The following is a 24,754-nucleotide window of genomic DNA, read 5'->3' as shown; positions in this document are numbered from 1 at the left end:
TGTGTGTGACCATAACAACCATAGGAGAGATGAAGCCTGAGTTCTTCTTCCTGCTCCCCCTCCACCTTTTTTCCACCTTTGAAATTGAGTGAGGTGTTCAGTGAAGTGGTTTTATTCAATGATAAAAGCTTGTACAACTTAGGCATGCACTTTTATTCTTTTTTTTTTTTTTTTTTGCATATAATTTACTGCCTGCATCTGTGAAACTCAGGCCTTGACAAGTATGTGGTTTCTCCCTACTCCCCCATTTAAAATAGTGGCATGTCTATGTAAAGTTCTGGCTACCTTATTTGACTAGTTCGTTTGATACCCTTGAGAGTAAAAGAGCTTTAACATTTTCAGTCCCTAGTGAAGGTGTATTCAATCCATCCTACTTCTTTAACGGGGGATGTAGGCCTTTAGAGTTTTTTGGCACATTGCACTTTCACATTCTTGTGGCTACAGCAGCTGGTGTAGCAGCCAGAGCTGCTGGTAGAGAAGCAGCACACCAAAAAACAAACTAACTCAAGGTGTCCTGTAAAAGAGGGTGGAAAAACTTGGCTGCTGTAAGCCCCTTGGAATGATGTTCTGTTGTTTATTTTTCTTTAAATTGAAAGGTGGCAAGTTTATAGAGCTGCAGTTAGTACTTAGACTTTGTTTTTATCAAAGCCAGCATCTTTCCCTCTCTATGATGCAGGAAAACTTAAGGATATCCTTTGCTGTTTCAAGGGTATTTGCTTCTCAGGCACATCCTCCTTCCAACTCTGGCAATTGACCTCTCACTGCATTTTTAAAAATGCTCTGTGCTCCCTTGCCAAGTGCACTAGGGGGCTTGTGCAATAAACACCCCACCCTCTCAGAGACTCTGGCCAGAGGAAGGTAGTTTTGAATGAAGTTCAGTGATGGCAAATATCACTTTGTTGTAACTTGTATTATTTCATTCCCTGTTGTTTGCTCTGGAGCTTCCTTAGTTGCCAGCATCCAGCTTTTATCGTGAACCTTTGACTAGGGAAGCCATAGAATTTCTGAGATTTGAATAGAGTGGAGCACAACAGTCTGTAACAAATTCCTCATTAGGAATATTGCCAGTAAAGGTCAGGGTTGGGAGGGTATCTAGCATTAGACAAATGTGAAAGACTATTTCTAGAGGCAGTGGGAGGGCCTGGGAAGCATGATGTGGCATGGGAAGGAAGACTGATATTTTCACTGATTTGTTGCTTGTTTCTTACCATTGGTCAGTGCTTTGGTGCCAAGTGCTGGCTATGCAGAAAACCACCAGAAAGCTTCATTCTTCCTGATGTATATGCTAAAAGGTGTAAGCCTTCTTGGTATAGTTGTTTCTTAATGTTGGGTAGGTACAGATGTTCAGGGAGGTTAGGAGGAGGTTAGAGCACGTTAAAAATGGCTGGCTTGTCTTGGTTCACCCGGGTATGGACCTTATACTTGGATTGACTTAACTAGGGATCCAAAAACAAACTCTACAGAAGTTCAGGAAGTTTAGATTGGTCTATAAATGGCTGACCTGAGGCAAGTTAACTGTACCATGGAGGTAGTCTAACTTAGATCATGTCAGGGGAGACTGACCTAACTGAACTTTTGTACAGTTCCTAGTGCAGCCTCAGAGCTGTGAAAGCCCAGCTGTTGGTCCCAGCCTTGAAGCTGTGCCTTTTCTGACTATCCGCCCCGGCACCGGGCTATTTTTAGCTCCCAAACACCTTGCCCCTCCTCAAAATGGACCCCCCCCCCATGGACAGGCCAGTCTTCAGCCCTGCAAGTCTGCCAACCTCCCCATGCCAGCAACTGCTTCTAGTTCCAGGACCCAATTGAAGTAAGCTGGGGTGTGGGGGGTGGGGAGTGGTGGGCAGGATGCGGGGGTAGTTTTGCTGGGGATGGGGGTTGTTTGCCTGCAGGTGGGTGGAGTTGGTTAGCTAAAAATAGCCTCTTGTCCTGGGCTCCCCAAGCCCCCTCTGATCCCACCATCCCCCCATGGACTCCATTAGCCCCCACATCCCTTCAAATCCTCTGTGGACCATATTCATCTCCCTGATTCTGCCAAACCCTCCCAGTCTGCACTAGGCCCCCAGTCCCCCCGCAGACCCTGCTGGGCCACCCCCTATGGACCCTACTTGCCCTCCCCAGCCCCTCATCTCAACTTACCTTAGATCAGGTGCCCATTTTTATCTTGATCTAACCTCCCCCTAAGCTCCGTGAATGTCTGTATGTTCCCTTGGTATAAGGATTTTTTGTTCTTTATAAGTTTCATATTGGGTAGTAGTGGATTTAGCTTGAGTGTGTTGAAGCCTGAGGTTTTTGAATTTCAGTCTTTGGTTTAACTGGTGTAGCTCCTGCTCAGACACTTGTAATGGTGGAGTGTTGTGTCTGCTAAAGCAGTGATAGGGGAATTTCACAAAAAAAATAGTGAACACAGCAGATCCTTGATGTTTTTGAAATGTAGCTAGTGATTTTCTTGGGTACCCCAGTTCTTGTGTACTCATCACAAGATGAGTTACCTTGTGTACTCATCACAAGATGAGCTACCTTTAAAGGGACATTTTCCAAAATAAATGAACTTCCCTAGTAGAGGAACATGGTTGCTTGTCGTAATCAAAATATTTATGCACAGCTATGTTTATGGCTGTGAAGATACATTGAGCTCTGGTAGTTCGCTTTTTTGCTCCCGTGTAGGCTTAAAATCTTTCTTTTAGTTGCAAATGGCACATAGCTTTGCTATTTCTAGTTTTCCATCCTAGTACCGAGATAGTCTGAAACCAGCCTGCCTTTCTTTCCCTTTTGATGCTATGATTCAATTACATTTGGGTAATGGATAAAATTCCCAGTGACTTCAGCAGAAACTGAGGAGTTTCGGCACCTGGAAAAGTTATTCTGTAGGTTACAAAGTGAGATGGTGATAGGGTTAAGGATATGTGGCATTCTGCAGTGGGACATGGAACCCTGCTATGTCTGAATGTTCAGAAAACTCTGGATCACCTCACTTACCAGTTCTTGTATCTGGGTCAAGAGCTAGCCATGCTTTCCTAGCTAGTTGTTTACAAACCCATAATAAGGTTTGCTGCTTTCTGTAGGAGCTGGCATACTGAGGGTAAAGAGGATTAACGAAGATTAATAACATGAAGTACTTTCAAGTACCAGACTACCTATTGGTAATTCAGAGACTGCAATTCACAGAATTTAAAATTTTCTGTGTGTACTTGTTTTCAGTTAACCCTGTTGCTTAAATTTTACAAACACTTTTTTCTAATGTCATAAAGTATAAATTGTGGCTAGGTCCCTCAAAGAATCTTTGTCTGTCTGATGGTCTAGTTAGCTTAGACGGGGTCTCTCTGCTATTATTTTTCACTAATCTTTCTTGCAGAATTATGGCCTTGAAACAGACAATATGAAGAACTTGGTTCTCAAGTTACGAGCTTCTTCCAACAATCTGCAGAATTATATCATTAGCCGGAGGAAAAGTTCAAATTATGATGGAAATACCTCACGCAAACCCCCCAATGAATTCCTCACTTCAGTAGTAGAGCTCATTGGTGCTGCTAAGGCTTTGCTAGCCTGGCTGGACAGGTATGGTATTGGTGCATGATTTCTGTTCTTGTTTTTTTTTGTTTTTTGTGTTTTTTAAATGTTCATGTGTGTTTGTAACCAGTATTATTCTTTTACTTCTAGCATGGTGTGTGGGTGTAAAGGCCTCCTTGTCTCCTTCCTACTACATACATCTTTAATTAGCAGGTTTCATTGGCCTGGTGATGATGGCTATAGAATGCCTACACTTGGACTCTCAACACTCCTAAAATGAATTGAAGTGATTCTACAAACCAATGGAGTTGAACCAATGCTTACAATAGCAGGAGACCCTTCCCCACCCTTCCCCCCACTCCCTTTGCCCCTCTTAGTGAAGATAGGCATCTAAAGTAGACTCAAGTTCCTTCACATGTGACTTTCCTTACTGTCTCCCCCCCCCCCCAAATATTTTTGAAAGAACAATCTGTTAATGTGAATAGTTTTAATTTTTGACTGAATTCACACTCTCAGCTGCATGCTGAAAGGGGCTTGAAAAACCAGGCAGCAAGAGACTCTCACTTTTTCTGGCAAGGACTGTTTGCTCTGTAACAGCTGCAGCGGAAGCAAAAAGGCAACAGAGCAGATAGTGTTCTGGCTGTGATGCTGGGCAGGATAATAGATAAGCATAAACTCTCTCTCTTCCTGCCAGCTTTCCCAAGGAGGAAAGTTAGAAAGAGAGCTGAGAGATCATGGGCAGCAAGACCTTTTATCCTTTTAAACGGGCCTTCTGTCAGTGTTGGACCTTTTTCTGTTCCTGGTAGTGACATCAGCAGCCTGCTCTTCCCGCCTCGTCCTCTCCTCCCGATTACTGCTTGTCCCCATAATTTCTTTTTGCTACCTTTGGCTCCAGAAGCAACATGGCTAGCTCAGGGGCTTTCAACCCTTTTGCAATAAGTGTACCCCTGGCAGCCCCCTTTTTAATAAGTGTATCCAGGGAGGGGCGTGTGGTGAGTGGCTGGACGCAGAGTTGGGGCGGGGGGGAGAGGTGGCAAGTGGCCAGAAATGGAGTGGGGGGGCATGGCAAGTAGCAGCAGCGCAGCGTCTGTGCGGCCCTGTTCTCGCTCCACCCCGGCCCTGCTCCTATGAGGCAGCGGTGTGGGGTGGCAGTGCTCTGTCCCTGCCTGCCCCCGTGTACCTTCTAGGACCTTTCAAAGTACCCCCTACACATACCCCCCCCCCCCCCCCCAGTTGACAACCCCTGGGCTAGCTTATCCAACTTTGAATTCTTCTCCTTTTCTCCCTGACCCTCAAACTGGCTAGTAGAAGGACTGATGTGAATCCCCTCCCAACCTCTCTAAAGTCATCTGTTTTATATGTGGTAAATTTTGAGTCTTATAAATAGTATTAAAAAGTTTGCAGCTCTGTACCTGACTTTTCCCGTAGAGAAAAGGAAGCCATTAGGCAGGCTGAATTTTTCCAAGTTATTTTGCATGATAGACAAAACAGTTGTTGCAAGAGTCACTTGTTTCTGACCATATGGGCATGCTTGCCTAATATTAACCTAGTGTTAAAAATCGCTTAAGTTTGTTTACTACTGTTACACTATTCACTTTAAATTTACAGTTTGTTAACCTCTTAATTCAAACACACCTTGAGTCTGCTGTCAGACATGTGCCTGCATCACTTTGTGCTCTGCTTGTAACAGCCAGATTTGGCAGCATAGTTGACTCTTAATTCTAAAGGAGACTTCTGTCTTGTTACAGGACCCCGTTTACAGGAATTGCTGATTTCTCATCAACAAAGAACAGAATCATTCAGCTTTGCTTGGATCTTACCACCACTGTTCAGAAGGTCAGCTGACTTTTCCCCACTCCCTCTCCAGAAGGAAGGAAGGCTGGTGGCTGGGAAATAGCTGTACACTAGTTATATGTATGTTGTTAATGAGAAAAATGTATGTAGAGTTTGGAGGGATTTTTTTTTTTTTTAAACATGAGCAGGTGCTTGCTGGCTGCTACCTGTTTGAGCTGTTCCATTTTTCTACAGTTAAGATTTTTGTTTAGTTAATTAAAAAAAATTTCAACAGCGTTAGCTGCATGTTTTAACTGGCTTCTATTTCAAAGTCTGTTAATGTTTTCATTAGCTTTAATAGGTATTGGATTGGAGTCTGAAATAGCTGGTTTGAATTTGAAAATATGCAAATTGGCTTTCGAATGCCAATTGGAATCAACTTTGATAATCGGTTTTAATAAACATGGTAGAGACTAGGGGTGTGCAAAACAGGCCGTACTTGATTTGGATTTGGATTTGGCCTGAAGTGGGAACAGTGATTTGATTAGTTGATTTGGATCACTGTCTCTGATTCAATTCGGCCAAATCCAAATCTGAAGATCTGATGCTGATTTGGAGAATCAGTGATTTGCCCACAGGTACAGCTTTAAATGTTTTTTCTACATACCTTGAGGTACCAGCGCGGCTTGTGAAAGCTGCGATGTTGGGGTAGATGGAGCATCCCACAGAAGCATGGTGGGGTGGGGAGCCTGTGTGCTCGGCGGTGAACCTGGAAGTGGACTGGAAGTACTTGTGGTCCACTTCGGGGTCTGCTGCTGAGCACACAGAGGGGCTCCCCTATGCCCCCCCACCCCCCGGGTCTGGCAGTTGGCTGCGGAGGAACCCTGAGTGCCCCCCAGGCCCAGGAGGCACCAGTTGCTGAGCTGGGGTAGTGCGGGGAGGGGGACCCTTCAGCATGCTCCCCGGCAGACTCAGAAGTGGACTGAAAGTGCTTCTAGTCTACTTCTGGGTCTGCTGCCGAGCATGCTGGGGAGCCTCCCACATTCCTGTGGGACGCTCTATCCGCCTCACCATTGCAGCATTTACTAGCTGCCTGGTACCTTGAGATATATAGAAAAAACATTTAAAGCTGTGTTTATGTCCGAATTGCCAAATCTTTCAGAATCTCTCCAAATTGATTCGGAGGGTTCCGACTTGATTCAGAGAAATTAAAGTGTCTCCTGATTTGATTCAGATTCAGCCTCTGAATTGGGCCGAATCTCCACCAAACCGAATCAGGGACCGAAGCTTCGCACAGCCCCAGTAAAGACCCAAATGACATCCGGAAAGATGGCAGCATTACCCCGAACTATAACCTTTGGATATGAACTTTAGTGAGTGAATAGAAGAGATGCCTTCCCTTTCTCTCTAATACAAATCACATTTGTTACGTTTCTACATCTGCCGGGGGATGTACCACTACACTATTTTGTTAAAAGCGAGCTATTTATCAGTCATATGATGAATGGCCAATCTCCATAGGAGTTAAGGGCATTTTTTACTCTCTGTAGACCTTGTGACCTCATTATTTGGGTATTGCTGATGTCAAAGTGGCTAGCTCCCATTATGCTTTGCCTTGGTATGTACTATGCTGTGATATTGCAGCTTTTGCAGAACCCTGCTTAAAGCATGGACCTTCTCTGAAGGGCAAGGTACAGACATTAAAAAAGCCTGAGGTGGAATTGATTTAAGTGGCTGCTGTAAGCAGCCTAGTTTAGATCAGTAGTGAACAGAACACAGGTTTGCTCTTTGTGAGGTGGGGAGGGAAAGGGACAAATCTGAGACCAGGTTCTGCCATGTTTAAACCAGTCTGTGTGTGTAGAACTTCTGTTCTGTTATGGGTATAGACCTATTTCCGATCACTTACATGGGTATAAATTTAATGTCTGCATCTGGCCTAGAACAGTGGTTCTCAACCTCTTTTGTACCAGGACCCATTTGTAAACATTGATGGCCAATCCCAATCCAATAAATAGTTTAAGTAAAAAACCCACAAGTATTTTGGCCTCAAAATATTTATTATAGACTACAAGTTAAAGCAGCTCAACAGTCTGAAATCAACATCAACAGGAAAACATTAACAGCAATATCAACATGTGGCATTCCATTATTCACAAGTGACATTCATCAGCACAGTGCAGATTGCTGGTTCTCCTTGTTCCTGATTTGCAGCCCCCAGGCCCTGCTAGTGCTTCTCATTCTCGACTTGCAGCCCTCTGGCCCTGCCAGTGCCCCTCACTTCCAAGCCACAGCCCTCCACTGCCTACAGGCCTGCCAGTGCCCCTCAGTCCCAACCTGCAGCCCCCTGCCCCTCTCCCCCAGCCCTGTTGGAGGGGGCCTCCAGCTGCCCCCATCCCACACAGTGGTTGTGGCGGCTCTGGCTCATGTGAGCGGCAGTGGAGTGAGTCTGGCCTCGGCATAGACTGAAGGAGGCGGCACCCCCTGCCCTGGACTGGGGTTCCTGCACCATGCCAGATGGTCTCACCATACCCCTCATGGGCAGTGTCTCCTGGCCACTGCACTCCTGCGAGCTCACCAGCTCTGGCACTGCCAGCTGGGCCACAAAGCTCCCTGATGCCCCTGAAGGGTCCCCCTGCCCCCTTCCCCTGCTGGAGGGGCAAGCGTCTCCCTCCTGTCCCCCCTCCAGCCTGCCGCAGCCCCAGTGCCCAGACACCTTCCTTCAGCACTGGCAGGCAACTGCCCTCCACATGTCTCCTGGACATTCTCCAAGCCCTGGCCCTCCAACCCCTGCTCCCCATAGACTTACCTGCATCCAGCTGCCAGGGCTACTCCCACCATCCTGACTGGCTGTATACCAGCCACATGTGTGTGCATGCACAGATGCATATGGCATCCCCTGTCTCCAGTCACCCCAAGCAGCTCCTTGCTGGCTGAAAGGCTGCCAGCCTGCAAGGGGAAACCTGTGGTTTGCCACATTTTTCTGTGACTGTTTGAGACCCTTTCAAATATTCTTGTAATCCACTTTTGAGTCATGACCCATGAGTTGAGAAACACAGGCCTAGAAGACAGGAAGAGAAGTGGATTTGTCATAAGGTTTTATGTGGGGGTTCGAACTCTGGCATAGCCTTACAAAGAGTGCGTATAAAGCGACTTTCCACTCTAAAACTGTATAGTATTTCCAAAAATGTTGTAGAACATTTAGAGAAAGAATAAGAATTACACGTCTTGCCCTTTTTGGGATAATACCAAGTTCCGGCAAGGTCCATGAGTAACTGTGGTGGCATCAAACAGTGTATGCTGATACACTGATGAAGTAGGAATGAGATGCCATGACTTTAAGTGCCCAACCATGGTTTATTGCTGAATGTCCTGCCTACCCTTGCTGTAGGGCATTAGATAAATAACTCTAGCTGGCTAACTTTTGATGCATATTTCCAGATCACCTCTTGGGGCTTGTTGGTTCTACTTCTGTGGCTTTTTTTTAAATCTTCCATTCACTCCCCCAGTCTCCACATTGCTTTTCATTCAGTGCATTGCTGCCTCTTTCAGAATTGTTTCTAACCATTACAGCAACTGGTATTGGATTACTTTTACTATGCATGCCAAGTCAAACTGAAAATAGTTAGGAATAGATGTTGTGTGCGTGTTAGTAACGGAGAGCGATAAGGGCTCATGCAGCTTATCGTATCTACAGTTTCTGAATAACATGGTTTAAAAACTGATAGTTTTTTAATAGTGTGGTTAAAGCAAGTGTTAGTCACAGAGGCAAGACTGAATTCCTGCACAGCTTGAGTGGTTTGTAGAAGGTTATTTCATGGAACAATTATTAAATGTTTTTCAAATGTACCTAGGGAAACTTTCTGACTCTCTTGCATGCACGTGTTTTTCCTCTCTCCCTCTCTCTCTCTTCCTTTCTCCCCACACTCTTCTCCCCTCCCCCGTCTTTGTTTTTAAAAACCAAAAAAGAAATCTTTGATTCCAAGATAACGTTATCAATCTTTATTACTTAAAGGAAAATCCTTCAACCTATTGGAGAACATTGTAGTCTACTAAAAAAGCAAACAAAGCTTTAAAACACCTTTGGCCAAGTTTGCTACACTTAAAATAAATGGTGTGGAAGGGTATGGTTGAACTCACCATGCATCCTTTATTATGTTTCAATATTGCTGCCCTCAGAACAAACAAACCAGAGGCAAATCTTACTTAGAAAATGTGCACATTCTTGTTATTTCAGTGGCCCTCTGAAAACTGAGAATGGACCTAAAGTCTTCTAGTGCCTTACTTCTGTTGATATAGTATGTTCTACTGAAACAGTTAGTGCAAAATGTATCTTTTTGTATTACCATGGTAGGCTACTTTACTTTTCCCATGTTGTATGTGAGATGCTTTTTTTTCTTGTCCTTGCTAACAGTGATTTTATATGGAGCACTCGCTCAAGGGAATTCTTTAAAAAGAAAGAGTGAACATTATCAGATTGAGATTTAGTAGAATCCTTAAGAATCAGCCTAAAATTTGTTAACTTAATATTAAAGAGTTCAGGTTATTTGAGATCATAAGTGAATGTTTGTGCTCTGAGGTTTTTGACTTCATAGGCAATCTGAGGGAGTAAATTCATGGGCAAATTACTCTAAATTATCCCAAAAGGCTAGGTGGTGGGTAGACTTAGCCAGTCTGTGGTAACTGTGCATCTGCTATGTTCCACAGTAAGTGGAAGTGAAACCATGTTAATTTTAACAGTTTCATTTAGGGGTCAGTCACCCTAGTTTCACTTCCACTGACCACAAGTTAAAGCGAATGCACAAAACAGTAATTGCTAAGCATATGACTTACAGCAGAGGTCTGCAACCGGTGGCCTGTGAACCTGGGGGGCTTTGGCAGCATTTGGCGCTGTGGGAAGTGCAGGGGAGGGGCTTTGTCTGCACTGTGCTGTGGCCACAACTAGGGGAGAAGCACTGGTAGCAGCTACTATCTCCTAGCACGAGCCCACTTCCAGCCCAGACTGGGTCTTTTCAGCCTACTGTTCAAAAGCATTGCCTTTTCCCCTTTTAAATTAGTAGAATTTGTCTATTGGCCACACTCTATGTAAAATGAATTTACAGGATTTAAGGTGCACATTAGGACTGTGACCTACTTAGTCTTCAGTAAACTTTTATTTTATGCTTGTGCGTTTTGAAACTTCCTAAGGTTTGTGGATTATTCTAAATACAGCCTTTATAATTTTCTGTCGTTGTTATCAATGTGAGACGTGGCTGTTTGTTTGGAGGCAGGTCTTTGGTTTTTTTGGTGGTGGGTCATAGTTGTAGAGAATAATTTCCCAATGTGTTTTCCCCTATAAGATTGTAGTATATATTTATAACTCATCTGCAGTTCAGCACTCCTTGACTGGGAATCTAATGCTGCTTTCCTTTTTTTAAAATTTTTTTAACAGAGAACAGTGGTCACTTTTGTAATCTGCCAAATGAACTAGTTTCAGTTCAAGGTCTTTTATACCTGAACTGTGCAAATAATATTTTGTGTGTGTGTGTGTGTGTGTGTGTGTGATTCCCTGGCTTTCACAAATGCTATATCAGTAGCATATTTTAACAGCATTCTAGTGCTATTTTTAATGAATTGGTTTTAAATCTATTTTGGTTTGTTAAATACAGCACCACCTGAATTGGTGTTTGTAGTGTGTGTAACACATTTATATGTTTAACCTTACCAAAGTCCATTTTCATCTGTGCACAACACTTTTTCCCAAAAAAACTATTCTGCAGTAACTGAAGCCTTGTATTTTCTTGGGCTTAAGGGTTCTTATCGCTCATTGGTCAGACAACAGAAAATTGTTGTTGTTTAGCATCAGAGTTGATCTCTAATAGGTGAAACTAATCTGTGTTAAATTCCTGCTCCATGAATAATCCTCTTTCTTGACAGAATTTGTGGTGGTTATATTTTGGACCAATTATGTTTTTAATTCAATGTCTGTTTTCTCTTTTTAGGACTGGGTTGTCGCTGAAATGGAAGATAAAGTTCTGCATGTGGTAAGCATGTATTTCAGTTGCACCTTGGTTATTTGCATTCACATTTATATCAGTGAATAATTGGGCTGAATCTGCAGCTTTCAATGCAATATGCAAAAAAAGCAAACAAAAAACTTTGTAGATGTTTTTATTACTTGTTCTTTTAGAGGAGATACATTAAAATGGTGATTGATGCTGTGTAACTCAGCACTGCCATATGCTGTAGATAATCCTTAAGGAGTCATTGTATAGCTATTTTTACAAGATAATATCTGATTCAGATTTTAAAGAGAAAAGTCTTGAAGTGAAGTTGTAGCTGAGATGGTCCAGGAAATAAGTGAGGCACAGATTTTTGTGAGTGAGATCTTTTATTGGACCAACTGTATGGCTGGGATATACTTAGACAAGCTTTGCAATGCAGCACGTTCTTCAGGTTTGAGGAAAAAGCAGGTAAGAAATACAGTAAATCCCCATTATCTGGCATGAGTGGAGAATGGGGGGGTGCCGGTAATTCTCAAAATGCCGGTTACCTGAAGCACAGGGATTTCTGGCCAGATGCAAAGCTGAGGTGGCGGCTGGACATGGAGTGGCAAGGGGTGAGGGTGGTGGCAGCCGCACATGGAGCAGCACAGGGCAGCCCACATGGAGTGGTGGCAGCAGCGCTGCTGCCATGTGCGAGCTTTCCCCCGCCCTCATCTGGCCAGCAGAGCAAGGGGGGTGGTGGGGTGGCGGTGACCACATGCAGAGTGGCAGGAGCCACTATGTGAGAGCTTTCCCTCACATCTGGCTGGACGGAATTTCCGGTTAACAGAGTATTCTGGCTAGTTAAATGCCAGATAGATATTACTGTATATGAAATATATGAAAAATCTGATAAATCAGAGGTTCCCAAACTTTCTTATTACATACCCCTTTCCAGATTTACCAGCTGCCCATGTACCCCACCAGCATACATTTTGTATTTTAATCCCTTAAATGCCAATTATTGTTATAAAGAAAATTAAATGCACCATTACACTATTTCTTTAGCGTACCCCCCAGAGATATCTTGCGCCCACCCAGGGGTATATGTACCGCAGTTTGGGAACCTCTGCAATAAATATTTGAGATCTACCAAATGAGACTTGTGCCACGTTAGGTAGACAATGCACATTATTGTGGTCCCTCCTGAAAAAGAGCTGTCCTTTCCATGGAGCTGTGTGTCTAATTATATGTTAGCTTAAAAGCTCTGAGTTTTCAAAACCATTTTGAAGCAGATTTGTGACCAAGTAGGGGACAGAATGAAATGCTTTTTATTTTTTGTAACAGTTAATCATCGCTTCCTGCTTTTGACATGAACCAGGCTGTGTTCTTTGATAAGGCCTTCCGCTTGTTAATAGATGCTTAGGAATTTAGTAGCACAATAGCTAAAAATAATTTTGTCTATAAATGAGAGCAGGCAAATAGGAGTTTTCTATAAAAGGAGCAGGCCTTTTACGTTTTCCATTGATATACACTTACTCCCAAATATGTATTGTTGTTTGGAATTCCCTTGTTTTGCGCAGTTCCTCGTATTCACACTTTAGCATTGTTTTAATTTTTTTTAAAAATTACATTATTGTAATTTGGTCCTGTAAATCTGGTTTAAAACATAACAAAAAAAGCCCTGAGAATATCATTCTCAAAAGAGTTATCTTTATACAAGGAATATCGTATACAAAAGAGCTATCTTTATACAAGGCTGCTGTTTTGTGCCACTCCCTAATTACGTGTCTGTATAGAATGAAGAATTCCTAGTCCCATGTGGAAGCATCTGTTCTCTCAGGTGGGCTATTCTGTAGGTTCCCAGGCTAATTACAAGTAAATAGACTTTAAATTTTCAGAATATTTTTTCCCCTTTTGCTTTTAAAAACAACTAAGTTTATTGCTTAAATTAATATTAAGGTGCAAATTACATTAAGGTGTGTAATGGAAAGTTGCTGGTAGAGGACAAAAACTTTTTTTTCCTATTCAGTTCTCTCTGACTAGTCAGTCACTTTACCTTTTTGAAAAGTCAAATTCTAATAAAAAAAAAAGTGTTTTTAATACTGCCTTGATTACCACTTCTGCGAACAAGTTTAAAGAATGGTGTTGAGTACCAATAGGCAAAAGAAGTGGTCAAAATGCTTTTGATTTCAATTTAAAATGCGCACAATGGAAAAAAAATGACTAAATTGTTGTAAAGCTCTTGCCATTTCTAACCAGCTGTATTTAGTCTTTGTCCATACTACTTCTCCCAGAGTTCTTGCCATTGGTGGAACAGCACTGGTGTAGGCAATAATTATAGGGGGGTTTTAATGCTGTTGTTGTATTGCTGACTTATTGTAGACAAAGACATAGACTGTAATTCTAAATGTTCTCATGTTTTACTTAGTCATCTCATACCTTAATTAACTAGATTTTATAATTAATCTTTACCTTTATTGAGAAGAAAAAGTAGAGGGAGGGATTCTAAAAAGGGTAGAATATGTGGCTTTTGTAACCAGTTTCTTCTATATTTTAGTCCAAGTCTTTAAATGGAATTTGTGATAAGATGATAAGATCAACTACAGATCCATTGATGAGCCAGTGTGCATGTTTGGAGGAGGTTCATTTAACCAACATTAAACCTGGGGAAGGCCTGGTAAGAGCTAATTTGTTTTTCTTATGCGATTACCCTATGGGTAAGTGGTGTGCTGCGCCTGTATTGTTAGTGATGAACTTGCAAGCAGTTGCTTGTACAACTTACTCCCATTAAAATCATTGTGATTCTGTGGGAGTGACTGGACATATGACTGAAATGGTATGTAAGATCAATCCTCTTTTTAGTAAGGCTACAAACAAGTTGTGTGTTGACATGGCAGGCAGTAATTAGGATGAAGGTCAGACGTTTAGAGTCTATGCATATGTAGACAATTTAAAAAACACCATAACTTTGTACTAGTAATGTCATGTACCCCTGTTAACTTGCTTGAAAAATCACTGAAAATGTAGTGTTTTATTTGTGCAAATCACTTGCAACAACTGTATATAGACAGTTTTGGACGGCCTTTTTTTGGTGGCATGTTGGAGGTGTTTCGGGTGTTTCTTTTTAGTAGAAATGTACAGTAAACATTTGGCCTCTCTCTGATATTTATCAACTCTGTCTCCAACACAGCTAAAGCCAGTTGATCTAGCCAAAAGTTCTACTTAGATGAATGCTGTTTATAAGAGACTTAAGATGGAAGCACAAATAGACTACCCCTTTTCTGAGAAATACACCTTGCTATACCCCTTCAGTGTAGCTTGTGCATTGAATAAGGACATTAATAGCATAGAGCCTCGTTGGCTTGGGGTCTGCAAAAACAGGAATATGGGTAGGGAACCTTTCACAAGTAGCCCAGAATATTGGCTAAGTACAGACAGTCAAAAGTCTGAGGCTGAATTGATTCAGTCTTCACAGATTAGTCTAGTCTAAGCTGCTTAGATTGAATCAATAAGCAAGTGAACAGACATTTACTTTTGATTATGGAAATGCAGCCACATGCCTGCTGTGGCCCAGGCCAGAAACTGGGGGGTGCTACAGCATGCCTCCCTGCTTGGCTGGAGCAGGCAGATGCAGCCAAGGCTAGCCCACCCACCATGTGAGGAGGGGAAAGGGGGTTTGTAGGGAAGGTGCAAAGCATCCTGGGATGCTGGGGGACTTGTGAGTTAACTTGAATCTGGAGGGGATCTGAAACAGAAGTTCAATAAACTGATTTAACCTAAATCAGTTAAGTCTGATGCTATATCCATCCAGGTTTATCTTAAACTGGTTTTGGCCACTTTGAAAGTGGTTTATGTACACTGAACTATTGTTACAGATTTGAACTGTCTTCTGATCACTTATACTGGTTTATGTGTAATTTCTGTCCCTAGCCATTGAGAAGGAAAACAAAAAACTCTGTTGTTTTTGCTTTGAGACAAAAGGTGGGAATTCCTTGCATATAAATAGTGCTTTGCTTTTGTACAGTACTCCTCTTCTACAAATAAAAAATCTTCACTCAGAGATGAGGAAATTGAACTACCAACCTGCAATGGTAGAGATACTAACCATGAATATTTGTTAGTATTTTGGTTATAGAATATATAAGTTATATGTATTTAGTTTAGAATATTAGGTAATATTGACTTGTAGCTGGCCTGTTGAAAACATTCATGCATTTCTTTTCTTTTACATTTAACCTTATATCCATATTGCAGTATGGTAAAATGGCACAGGTGCAGTTTGCCAGTGCTGGTTGTCTATAGGGTAATGTTACAAGCTGGCTTGTGTTTGGAACAAGCATTTTTGGATATACTAACAAAATGTGAAAAGCATTTAGTATATTTTTGTAGAGAAATGTTATAAAGGTGCTTGGTACAGAAGGGTTAATAACCATCTAGCAAAACAAAATCTTCAAGTGTAGAAAAAGTTATAAAAAATTCACGTGGTTTGTTCAAGGCTAAAGGGGAATCTGTGTCAAAACCAAGATTTAGGACTTGAGAGTTTCTGATATCTTTCTTTGGTGCTTTAAAAATGTGTAAGTTATATTGCTAAAGGTGATATACAAGGGGTAAAGTTATAAAATGCACTGACCGGTAAGTTTGTAAGTACTAAATCTCTAAAAATTCTTAAATAGTGAGGTATATTTAACATGTTTTGATACTAGCTAACACTGCTTATTAACTTTGAGTCTGGAAATATGAAATAATCAATTTTGAGTATGTTACAAGGAATATCTTATGTAACAAAAATGAGTGTTTGTTTAAACTTTTTCATTTTTAACACCCATTAGGGAATGTACATCAAATCAACTTATGATGGATTGCATGTCATTACTGGAACTACAGAACATGTAAGTGCATTACATTTAATTTGTAGTGGGCGTATTTATAATTAAGGTGAAATTGTGATCAGAGCAGATTGCTAAATCTTATTCCTTTCATTTTTAGTTTGCTTTCTTCTGCTATGAATGGATCTCATTCTGTAAATTGTGTTTCATATATGCTTTATTAGACTTCATCTCACTGCAGCATTTTCCATCAGTCAGATACCCGAATTGTTTTAAAACACATGTGCCATTAAAATATACACCTTCATTAGTAAAATTATTGTACATGGCAGACAATTTTATGGTAGATTATCTAACAAATCCTTGTTGAAAAAAATCTACTCTCCCTTAATAAGAGCAGATGGGGTAGCAGCATGTTCATTCCAGGAATGAATGGCAAAGTTATAGATTCATAGATGTTAGGGTCGGAAGGGACCTCAATAGATCATCGAGTCCGACCCCCTGCATAGGCAGGAAAGAGTGCTGGGTTTAGATGACCCCAGCTAGATGCCTATCTAACCTCCTCTTGAAGACCCCCAGGATAGGGGAGAGCACTACCACCCTTGGGAGCCCGTTCCAGACCCTGGCCACTCGAACTGTGAAGTTCTTCCTAATGTCCAGTCTAAATCTGCTCTCTGCTAGCTTGTGGCCATTATTTCTTGTAACCCCCAGGGGCGCCTTGGTGAATAAATACTCACCAATTCCCTTCTGTGCCCCCGTGATGAACTTATAGGCAGCCACGAGGTCGCCTCTCAACCTTCTCTTGCGGAGGCTGAAAAGGTCCAGTTTCTCTAGTCTCTCCTCGTATTATAGAATATAATAGGGCAAACAATAAGTTCATTAAACTTTCTTCTTTGGATTAGTTTGATGGAAAGGCAGATAAGATTGGTGGAAGGGAAGCTGTGCTCTTTCATGATAGTCACCTAACATGCTGGGACAGGTCAGCTTAACAAGCAGCTTTTTTATTTCATTCTTATGTTGGCACCCCCCATCTGCCTCCACATGAGAGAATTCTCTCAGGTTTTCTCTCCAGGTAGAGAAACTTACAAGAGTTGTGTGTATAAACATTTGAATGCTGAGGCCCTGACGAGTGGAGAGCTTATAGTGCTGATACTGTGTAGCTGGTGGGGTGCGAGGTGAGGGAAGGCATGCTCTGCAAGCTTCCTTAGTCTGCTGGTGACATCACAGTAGTGCATAGGGAAGCCCTGATTGGCTGATCCTGACTGCTCATAGCCTGTGTTTCCCTGCAGCACAATGTGGGGATTATGAAGGGTGAGGGTTCTGGAGCAGCAGAGTCCAGTGAGTGATATGGTCTCCCTGGGGAGAAGCTGGAAGAATGTGTTCTTCTCTTAGAGAGGCTATGGCATGCATAGACATTTGCTGTCCCTGGAGCAGCTATCCTGGGAATGATGTAACCCTGGTTGTTCCTAGGTTATTTTTGTCCTGGAGTGACCATTTTTATCCTGGGAGAAAAAAACCTAAACATCTGTACACTCATGGTTTCTTCTGGAAGAACAGCACCTCTCCCAGGATAAACTGAATGTATAAGGCCACTTACTTAAGTGCTATGCAAATATACAGTGCAGTGAAGTTTTTTGGTCAATGACTAGGGCTCCTAGACAATATTGTAATACAGATACAGAGTAGTAGTTTCTTCATATGGATGGTCTGGTTGTTGAAGGGAAGAACTGTGGTGGTGGTATGTGGGGGTTTTTTTGTGGTTTTGTTACTGACTAGAAAAGAACTGTGGTGGTTCCAGCTGTATTCTGGCTAAGTCAGAAAGGCCTGAGATAGATGGGATACAAATCTGTAACTTACTGTTTATAGAGAAAGCTGAAAGCTTTTATATCTGCCAACTCTTAATCTTATTGGATTGTTTGGCATAACTTGTTCAGCATGGGATCTAAAGTACAGATTGAGTCTACTTGGCAGTGACTTCAACATTTCATGTGATAAATACGAAAGATTGTAACATTGGCCACTGCCAAGTTTTATATGCATTTCATTTTAAACAAGGCTGAATGTCATGAATAAGATTCTAATGCTACTATAATTTTGGGCATAAAACAGAACTTTGTATCTGACTGAATTTGTAAATAACAATTCCTCTTGAGGAAACTGAATTTCCCTTGGAGAAATTCTAATGGCTAGAAGTAATAATTGGCTAGAGCTACAAGCAATAATTAATCTCTCTTCCCATCTTCCTTATGACAGTGGGTATATTTTAGATTGGTCTAAGTTGTATCTATTTTCTTTGTAGCTTTGACCATTTATTTACTTTATAAAATATCTACTTTTATCTTATGTTAATTAAAATCCATCCAGATGTATTTTACTGCATCAACCCAACTGAGCAGTTCAGGGAAAGCTATACACTGTCTAATTTCAGTCAGTTGACAGGATTTTCGTATTTTTCCTGCCTACTTACGACTTTCTATGTTGTATGAGAATGCATTTTTCAAAAGCAAATTTTCCATTTTCCTCCGTATTTGCAATAAGAATGGAATTTCAGCTGACACTGGCTATAAAAGTACACTGAAAATTCCCCCAAACAAATTGTTGATCACATTGCATGATATTCTGGCATCGGTATTATGTGTGTAAGTTATTTTCCACACGTGTAATCTTAGCTTCAGAGTTGTCATTAATTGTATTCAGACTCTATACACATCCCTTTGTAGCAGGGCCAGGCCTCAGGGGTGGCTGTGATGCCCCCTGCTGGCCAAACAGCTACTGCCTCATTTCGGTTCTAGGTACCCTCTCTTCTGCTCTCACCTGCCACACTTTTGATGTAATTGTTAAAGGGAAGCTGTTTGAGAGTCCAAGAACATACCCTCATCTTTCCTTATCAGTACATCTCCTGGGCCCCACTAACCCAAACCCAATCCTTCGGCCAGGAGGGCCCACCTAGTGTAAGTGCCTATTCACAGCCTCTGACCTCCCCTACAGCACGCCTCGCAGGTATCATGCATCATCACTTTAGTGGGACACTTGTCCCCGAAGTCACTAGGCCACCTCAGGTCTTGACTCCCCTGTTGGGGCTTTTGCCTTCCAAGCTTCCATCCCTCTATTCTAGCTGGTCCCTTTACCAAGGCCCACTGTCCCAGACCTTGCTTCTGGGCTGCAGCCCTGGCAGTTGTCTGTCACTCTGGACCTTTGGTCCATGCCTCTTGCTCTGGCCTCCCGGCCCTAGATTTTGCCCTTTTGGGCTGCTGGGCCCCTAGTCTCTACCTTTCTAGGTTGATCTCACCCCCTACTGAGCTACAGGTCCCTGATTCTTGTTCTTCCCCTCTCAGGCTATGAGTTCACCTCTCTTGGGCTAGGGGTTCCTGACCCTGGTTCTCGCTGTTCCTGGGCTATGGGTCTCTAACCCTGGTTCTCCCTCTACTTGCGCACTGGCCCCCTGGCTCTCTCTCTGCTGCTCACATAATTTTTTTCAGCCTCACTCTGGGCCAGGCTCAAGGCAGTCGGGGGGCCCTTCAGGCAATACTGGGACCTCTAGACCTTTTCTGTAGTCCCAAACCACTGGTTTAGTACAACAAAAAGAGAAAGCAAGTGCTTAACACAAACCATCCCTTCTGAGCAAACAAACATTAAGAAAGGAAAAGCACACTACCATTTTAAGTGGAAGCCTCCCCCCTCGGGGCAGACCCACAAACACCAGAACAGGTCTTACCCCTTGGTTTGCACTGCTCCACTTGGGGCATTATGTTCTGCTTCCAGGTCCCTTAGGTAGTTCCCTCTCCTTCTGGCGTCCATTCCTTAACAAGCTCTCCAGTCTATACTTGCAGTCCCAAATGTAACCGGTTCCCAGGCAGGAGCCCAGCCACAGCCACAGTCTTCTCCATGCAGGGCTCCTTCCCTGGTAGCCTGCAGGCTTACCATCAGTCTTACAGCAACAGCTACCTCTCAGCAGAGCTCTTTTCCCTTCTGGCTCTAGGGCTAGACTGACTGTCCTGGCCCAGGCTCGGTCCCTTTCTAGTCATGTGACTTCCCTTAGTTGGCTATAGGTATCCTTTGATTAGGCTTGCTGGCTTTACCTATGGCAGCTTACAGCTGTTGCCTGGATGCTTCAGCAGTGCCTAGCTTGCCCTGCAAGGCGCTCCCCCCCAGTTGTATTCTTGCAGAGCATTTAGGTCCGCAACTCAGGGGCAGGTTACAAGCCCCTGAGGCCTGTTCTTTTGAAGCTCCTAATAAGCAGCCTTACCCCATCTGAGGGCCTCCATGCAGTTGTTCCCCCCTTTAAAGTAACACAAGCCGTACGCTCCTGTTACACCCTTCAAATAGACATTTACCTGCAAAGAGGAGTGCTATGCATTTAATTTGCAGAAATAGTTACTCTGAGTATCTGGAGCCTCCCTTGTAATCCCAGAATCTTCCCCCATTCCAAGACTGACTCCTGTAGTTCCTTCTAGTAAAGACAGTACTTGAGTTCTGATGATGAGGGAGGAAGTTTTTCTAGGCAAACATTCAATTCTGCAGTAGTTTAAAAGGAATTGGCCTATTTCATGTTAAAGATTTATGGGGGAGGGCTTTGGCTGTAGTATTCTGTATTTATCCTAGCATAAGCACATGTGCTAAACTAGTTTCTCTCTGTCCAGTGTGTGTTGCTAGGGTTTCATCAGAGTTTGCATGTTATACCCACAATTATATTTTTAAATAATTGCGATTAGTTACTGGTGCATGGTACCAGCATTAGATATATCAAAGTAAATATTTATATGTTTAAACTGCTTCTTGCTAATGATCCAGCTGAACATGGCATCTGTTTTGAGAAGAAATTTATCTTAATGCATTTTTAAATATCTGCATCTCTTACAGGCGATAAGTGTACACTTGGTGGTGGCCCTTTAAATTGTTTGTTGGCTTGATGCAGGCTAATTTAGGGACTTAATGTGTAGCTGTCATTTAAACTATTGTTCAGGGAAGAAAAGTGAAATAGTCCCAACCTGCACTCTTCTTTTCTCTTCTGTCATTTAGGTTTTCTAATCAGATTTGAGGTCAGGAAGGAATTTAACCCCATAGATTGGTGGGGAGGGGTGTGGGGTAAGGGGTTTGTAGCAGGGTGGGGGAAGAAGCCACCTTAGATCTCTCTAGTATATTTTAAGAATCCTTGCAGCAGTTGGACATTGACCACTGTTATCCCCTTGCTTTACCCGAGGCAGGTTAGGATGCTATGCCTTGCGCCTATGTGACAGGGTTGCTTGTGTAGTTTTAGTGACTACACTGCCTAGGTTGGATAAAGACTTGTATGGGATGGTTTGGATAGGGAAAGATCCTCCCTCAGGCAGGCAGTTGGGCTAGATGACCTCTGGAGGTCCATCCCAGCCCTAGTGTTCTATGATTCTGTGTTTTTACTGTATTAGAAAAATGAATTAAATGTAGTTATAGTTGAATTAATTTTTAATCCATGGTAAAGAATACCTAATGTGTATAGGTATACATACACAGTTATGGATATAGTATATCTTTTTAAGGTCCTCTATGGTTGTCTTCTCTCTACTAAAACCTTTTAATTCAGTGTAGTTCTGTTTTCAATTAAGGACATAAAATAGTATGGGTTTAGAAACTCTTTGTGGCACTTTTCTGTACTACTTTACTGCAGTAGTCATGCTTATCCCAGCTCCAGTGATTGGATTTCCTTAGCATGAAAAAATTTCCCACTCCCAAATAATTTCACAATTGCCCCATATGTATTTTTTTCTTAAGTTTATGTCACTGTATAACATAGGCACTGACATTTATTTTTGTGGGGCAGGGCCTAAGATGATGTTCGTGTGGAAAGTTTTACTCATTTCAGGTGACAGCTAGGGTGGCCATCGTAGAGGACATTCTGGTTTTCTGCTACTCTGTCCTCTGTTGACACGAAACTCGGCACCTTTATGTCCTCATAAAGGCGTCGAGTTTCATGTCAATAGAGGACAGAGGACAACCGGACTGTCCTCTATGATGGCCACCCTAGTGACAGCCCTCTTCCCGAGTTAGGCCAGGGACCCTCAGGCCCTCACATATTCAGTACCTTTGCTGTATAATCATATTAATAGCAAGCACCAGAAGTGTTCAGATTTTAGCGGAGGAGTATTTGCCTACGTGCTTCCTCACCTGGTTCTTCACCATTCTTGAGCATTCTGTGGGTTTAGGACAATTATTTGTACGACATTCATGAAACCTCTCTTATACATGGCTCCTGTCCTGAACCACGGTGTGCACACTCTAAAACGGATGGTGAGAGACCTTTTCTGTAATACTCTCCAGTCCCCCTTTTGTGGCGATCAGAGTCCCCACCATATGCTCCATTGTTACTCCCCCAGGAGTTCAAAACAGAATAAAAATGGTTTGCTTTGCTACCAGCCTCTTAGTCCATGGGGGCTTCTGTGTGAATCGTAGAATGTCAGAATTTAATTACCTTTTTTGTTAATTTTGTTAGACTGAAATTTCAAGCTCTAGTATAACACAAATGTATTAACCTATTGAAACATATATGTTGCTGCTTTTCCTTTCTATAGTCTCCTGCTGATCGATCTCAGAAGATCCATGCTGGTGATGAAGTGATCCAGGTTAATCAGCAGACTGTTGTAAGTAATCAGTGGTCCTACCCATCGTTTCCCGAATCTTGTTTGTTTTAGAACATGCTCTTCCCCCAGCTCTGTAAATGAATGACAGTGTGTGGTTTTATTCTTAATGGAATGGGAATTAAAAAGGTGCATTTCAACATGAATTATTCTTTGTCTTCAAATATTTGCAATCCTTGATTGTTATCATGCATTTGTTTTCAGTCCAGCCTTATAATATTTTAATAAATGATCCAATTAAAAATATTTAATTTACGGCATAAGAGACCTGTATAGATGTTAAGAAAACATGCCTACAACCTTTTATTAAAAACTTATGATTTTGTCAAGTACTTTGCGTCATAGAGAGCATTCAGGATTCTCCTTTATTGTAGGAAGGTCTTACGGTTACATTTGTGCTTAACTTTACATGCGTTACACATGAATAGTCCCACTGAATTCAGTGGCTTAAATAGACTTGGTATCTCTGTGGAACTCCCTGTATTCTTAATATTGAGCTGATGCATAAATCCTTAAAGGACTGGAGCCTGATATCACTAAACCATTGGCACTTGAAACTAATATGTTATATTTGTAAAAAAAGAGACCCAGTAAAGAGGAAAAAAATTACTTCGAGTCTTGTATCCTTTTATTATTTATTAATTTTATTTGTTTGTATGCTGCCCTTTCCTTGAAAAGGCTCAGCATGGCTTACAATAAAAACAAGATAAGGCAAAAAGATAAAGATGGGTTCAGCTTTTTCATTTTTTAAAATTTCATTTATTTTTAATGGAGAAACACACATAACAGGTGAGCTTTATTCTTTTAAAGGTGGGATGGCAGCTAAAAAACCTTGTGGGAAAGTTGCGGGAGAATCCTACTGGAGTTAAACTGCTCCTTAAGAAACGTCCCACGGGCTCTTTTAATTTTACTCCTGCTCCACTGAAGAATCTACGCTGGAAACCACCACTTGTGCAGGTGAGATGTTGGAGGTATTTTACTTGCATATTATTGATTGGGTTATGAATTATGTATGCATGTATTTTGGGGAGAGATGATATCCAAATACTCCCAAAATCACTTATTACTGATATCTGGCATTAACAGTCAGTGTAACTGTAAATCCTTGACGTTTTGGGGGTGCATATTCATGCTCTAAAAAGTGTAAATCTGAATTCTTTGCCACTTAACTCTCACATAGCACCATATCAGATACCAGCTGTTCATTCACCTCAGGTTTATTTTACGTGACTTGGGCCCCTCTATGTGTTTTATCTATTGTGCAATTACTTTGTTAATTGCACAATAAGTTTAGACTGGCTCCACATGCAAATTAACTATCCCACCTTTAAAAAGGTCCAACCAGCTATAAAGTTATTGCTTGGGAATGTGTAATAATTTTATAGCTGGTTTCTATCCAGGTTTAATTTGCACATGTCAGCAGTCTGTGGAGGAGTGGCAGCTGCTGTGATCTCCCAGGTGCTGCGGAGCACAACACATCCCTGGGGCTTGGAGATCACAGCCAATGCAGTCTCCTAGCTGCAAGGGTGCGCCATGCATCCCTGCAGCTGGGAGACCACAACAGCGCCTCACAGCTGCAAGGGCTGAGAGGGCTGATGGGGCTCTGTCCCAGCTGCTATGGGGCACAGCTGGGACAGAGAATCCTTCGACCCGACAGGGCTCTCAGTCCTGGCTGTACCACACACAGCTGGGACCAAGAGTCCCAGGCCTGATGGGGCTTTGAGTCCAAGCTATGGCAAGTGAGGTGCAGGACTCTTGGTCCTGGTTGCATGTGTGGCACAGCTGGGACTGAGAGCCCTGTCAGGCACAGGACTTTGTGTCCTGGCTGCCCCTGACCCTCTGGTTGGGAGCCTCCTCAACAAAGGGGACTTCCAGCCATGGGAGCCTGCTTCTTGCCAATGCAGTGGGAGCCTGAGATCAGGCTCCCCCTCTACTGGCAGTAAGGTGCAGTTGGATCTAATGTGTGATTCCACAGTTGTACCTCCTGCTATGCATGTGGCATGTCAGGAGGCGTGATTGTGTAGATCATACGTTAGATCCAATCACATATTTACCTGCACCTGTAGAGGGGGCC

The 24,754-nt window shown here is 42.4% G+C and overlaps 1 protein-coding gene across 1 annotated transcript in view; it reads left to right on the top strand.

Annotated features, from left to right (window-relative positions):
* The window catches only part of CNKSR3 (CNKSR family member 3), a 96,156-nt gene that overhangs the window by 59,319 nt on the left and 12,083 nt on the right, over window positions 1-24,754 (top strand). Inside the window, exons 3-9 of the mRNA XM_006259554.4 lie at window positions 3,353-3,555; window positions 5,256-5,343; window positions 11,259-11,300; window positions 13,801-13,920; window positions 16,073-16,132; window positions 22,615-22,683; window positions 23,491-23,637. Of these exons, the coding sequence (XP_006259616.1) occupies window positions 3,353-3,555; window positions 5,256-5,343; window positions 11,259-11,300; window positions 13,801-13,920; window positions 16,073-16,132; window positions 22,615-22,683; window positions 23,491-23,637 (729 nt within the window). The remainder of the gene's footprint in view (window positions 1-3,352; window positions 3,556-5,255; window positions 5,344-11,258; window positions 11,301-13,800; window positions 13,921-16,072; window positions 16,133-22,614; window positions 22,684-23,490; window positions 23,638-24,754) is intronic.

Source organism: Alligator mississippiensis, chromosome 1, assembly GCF_030867095.1.
Source record: "Alligator mississippiensis isolate rAllMis1 chromosome 1, rAllMis1, whole genome shotgun sequence".
NCBI classification, from domain to species: Eukaryota; Metazoa; Chordata; order Crocodylia; family Alligatoridae; genus Alligator; species Alligator mississippiensis.
This window is presented reverse-complemented; position numbering and strand designations above follow the sequence as displayed.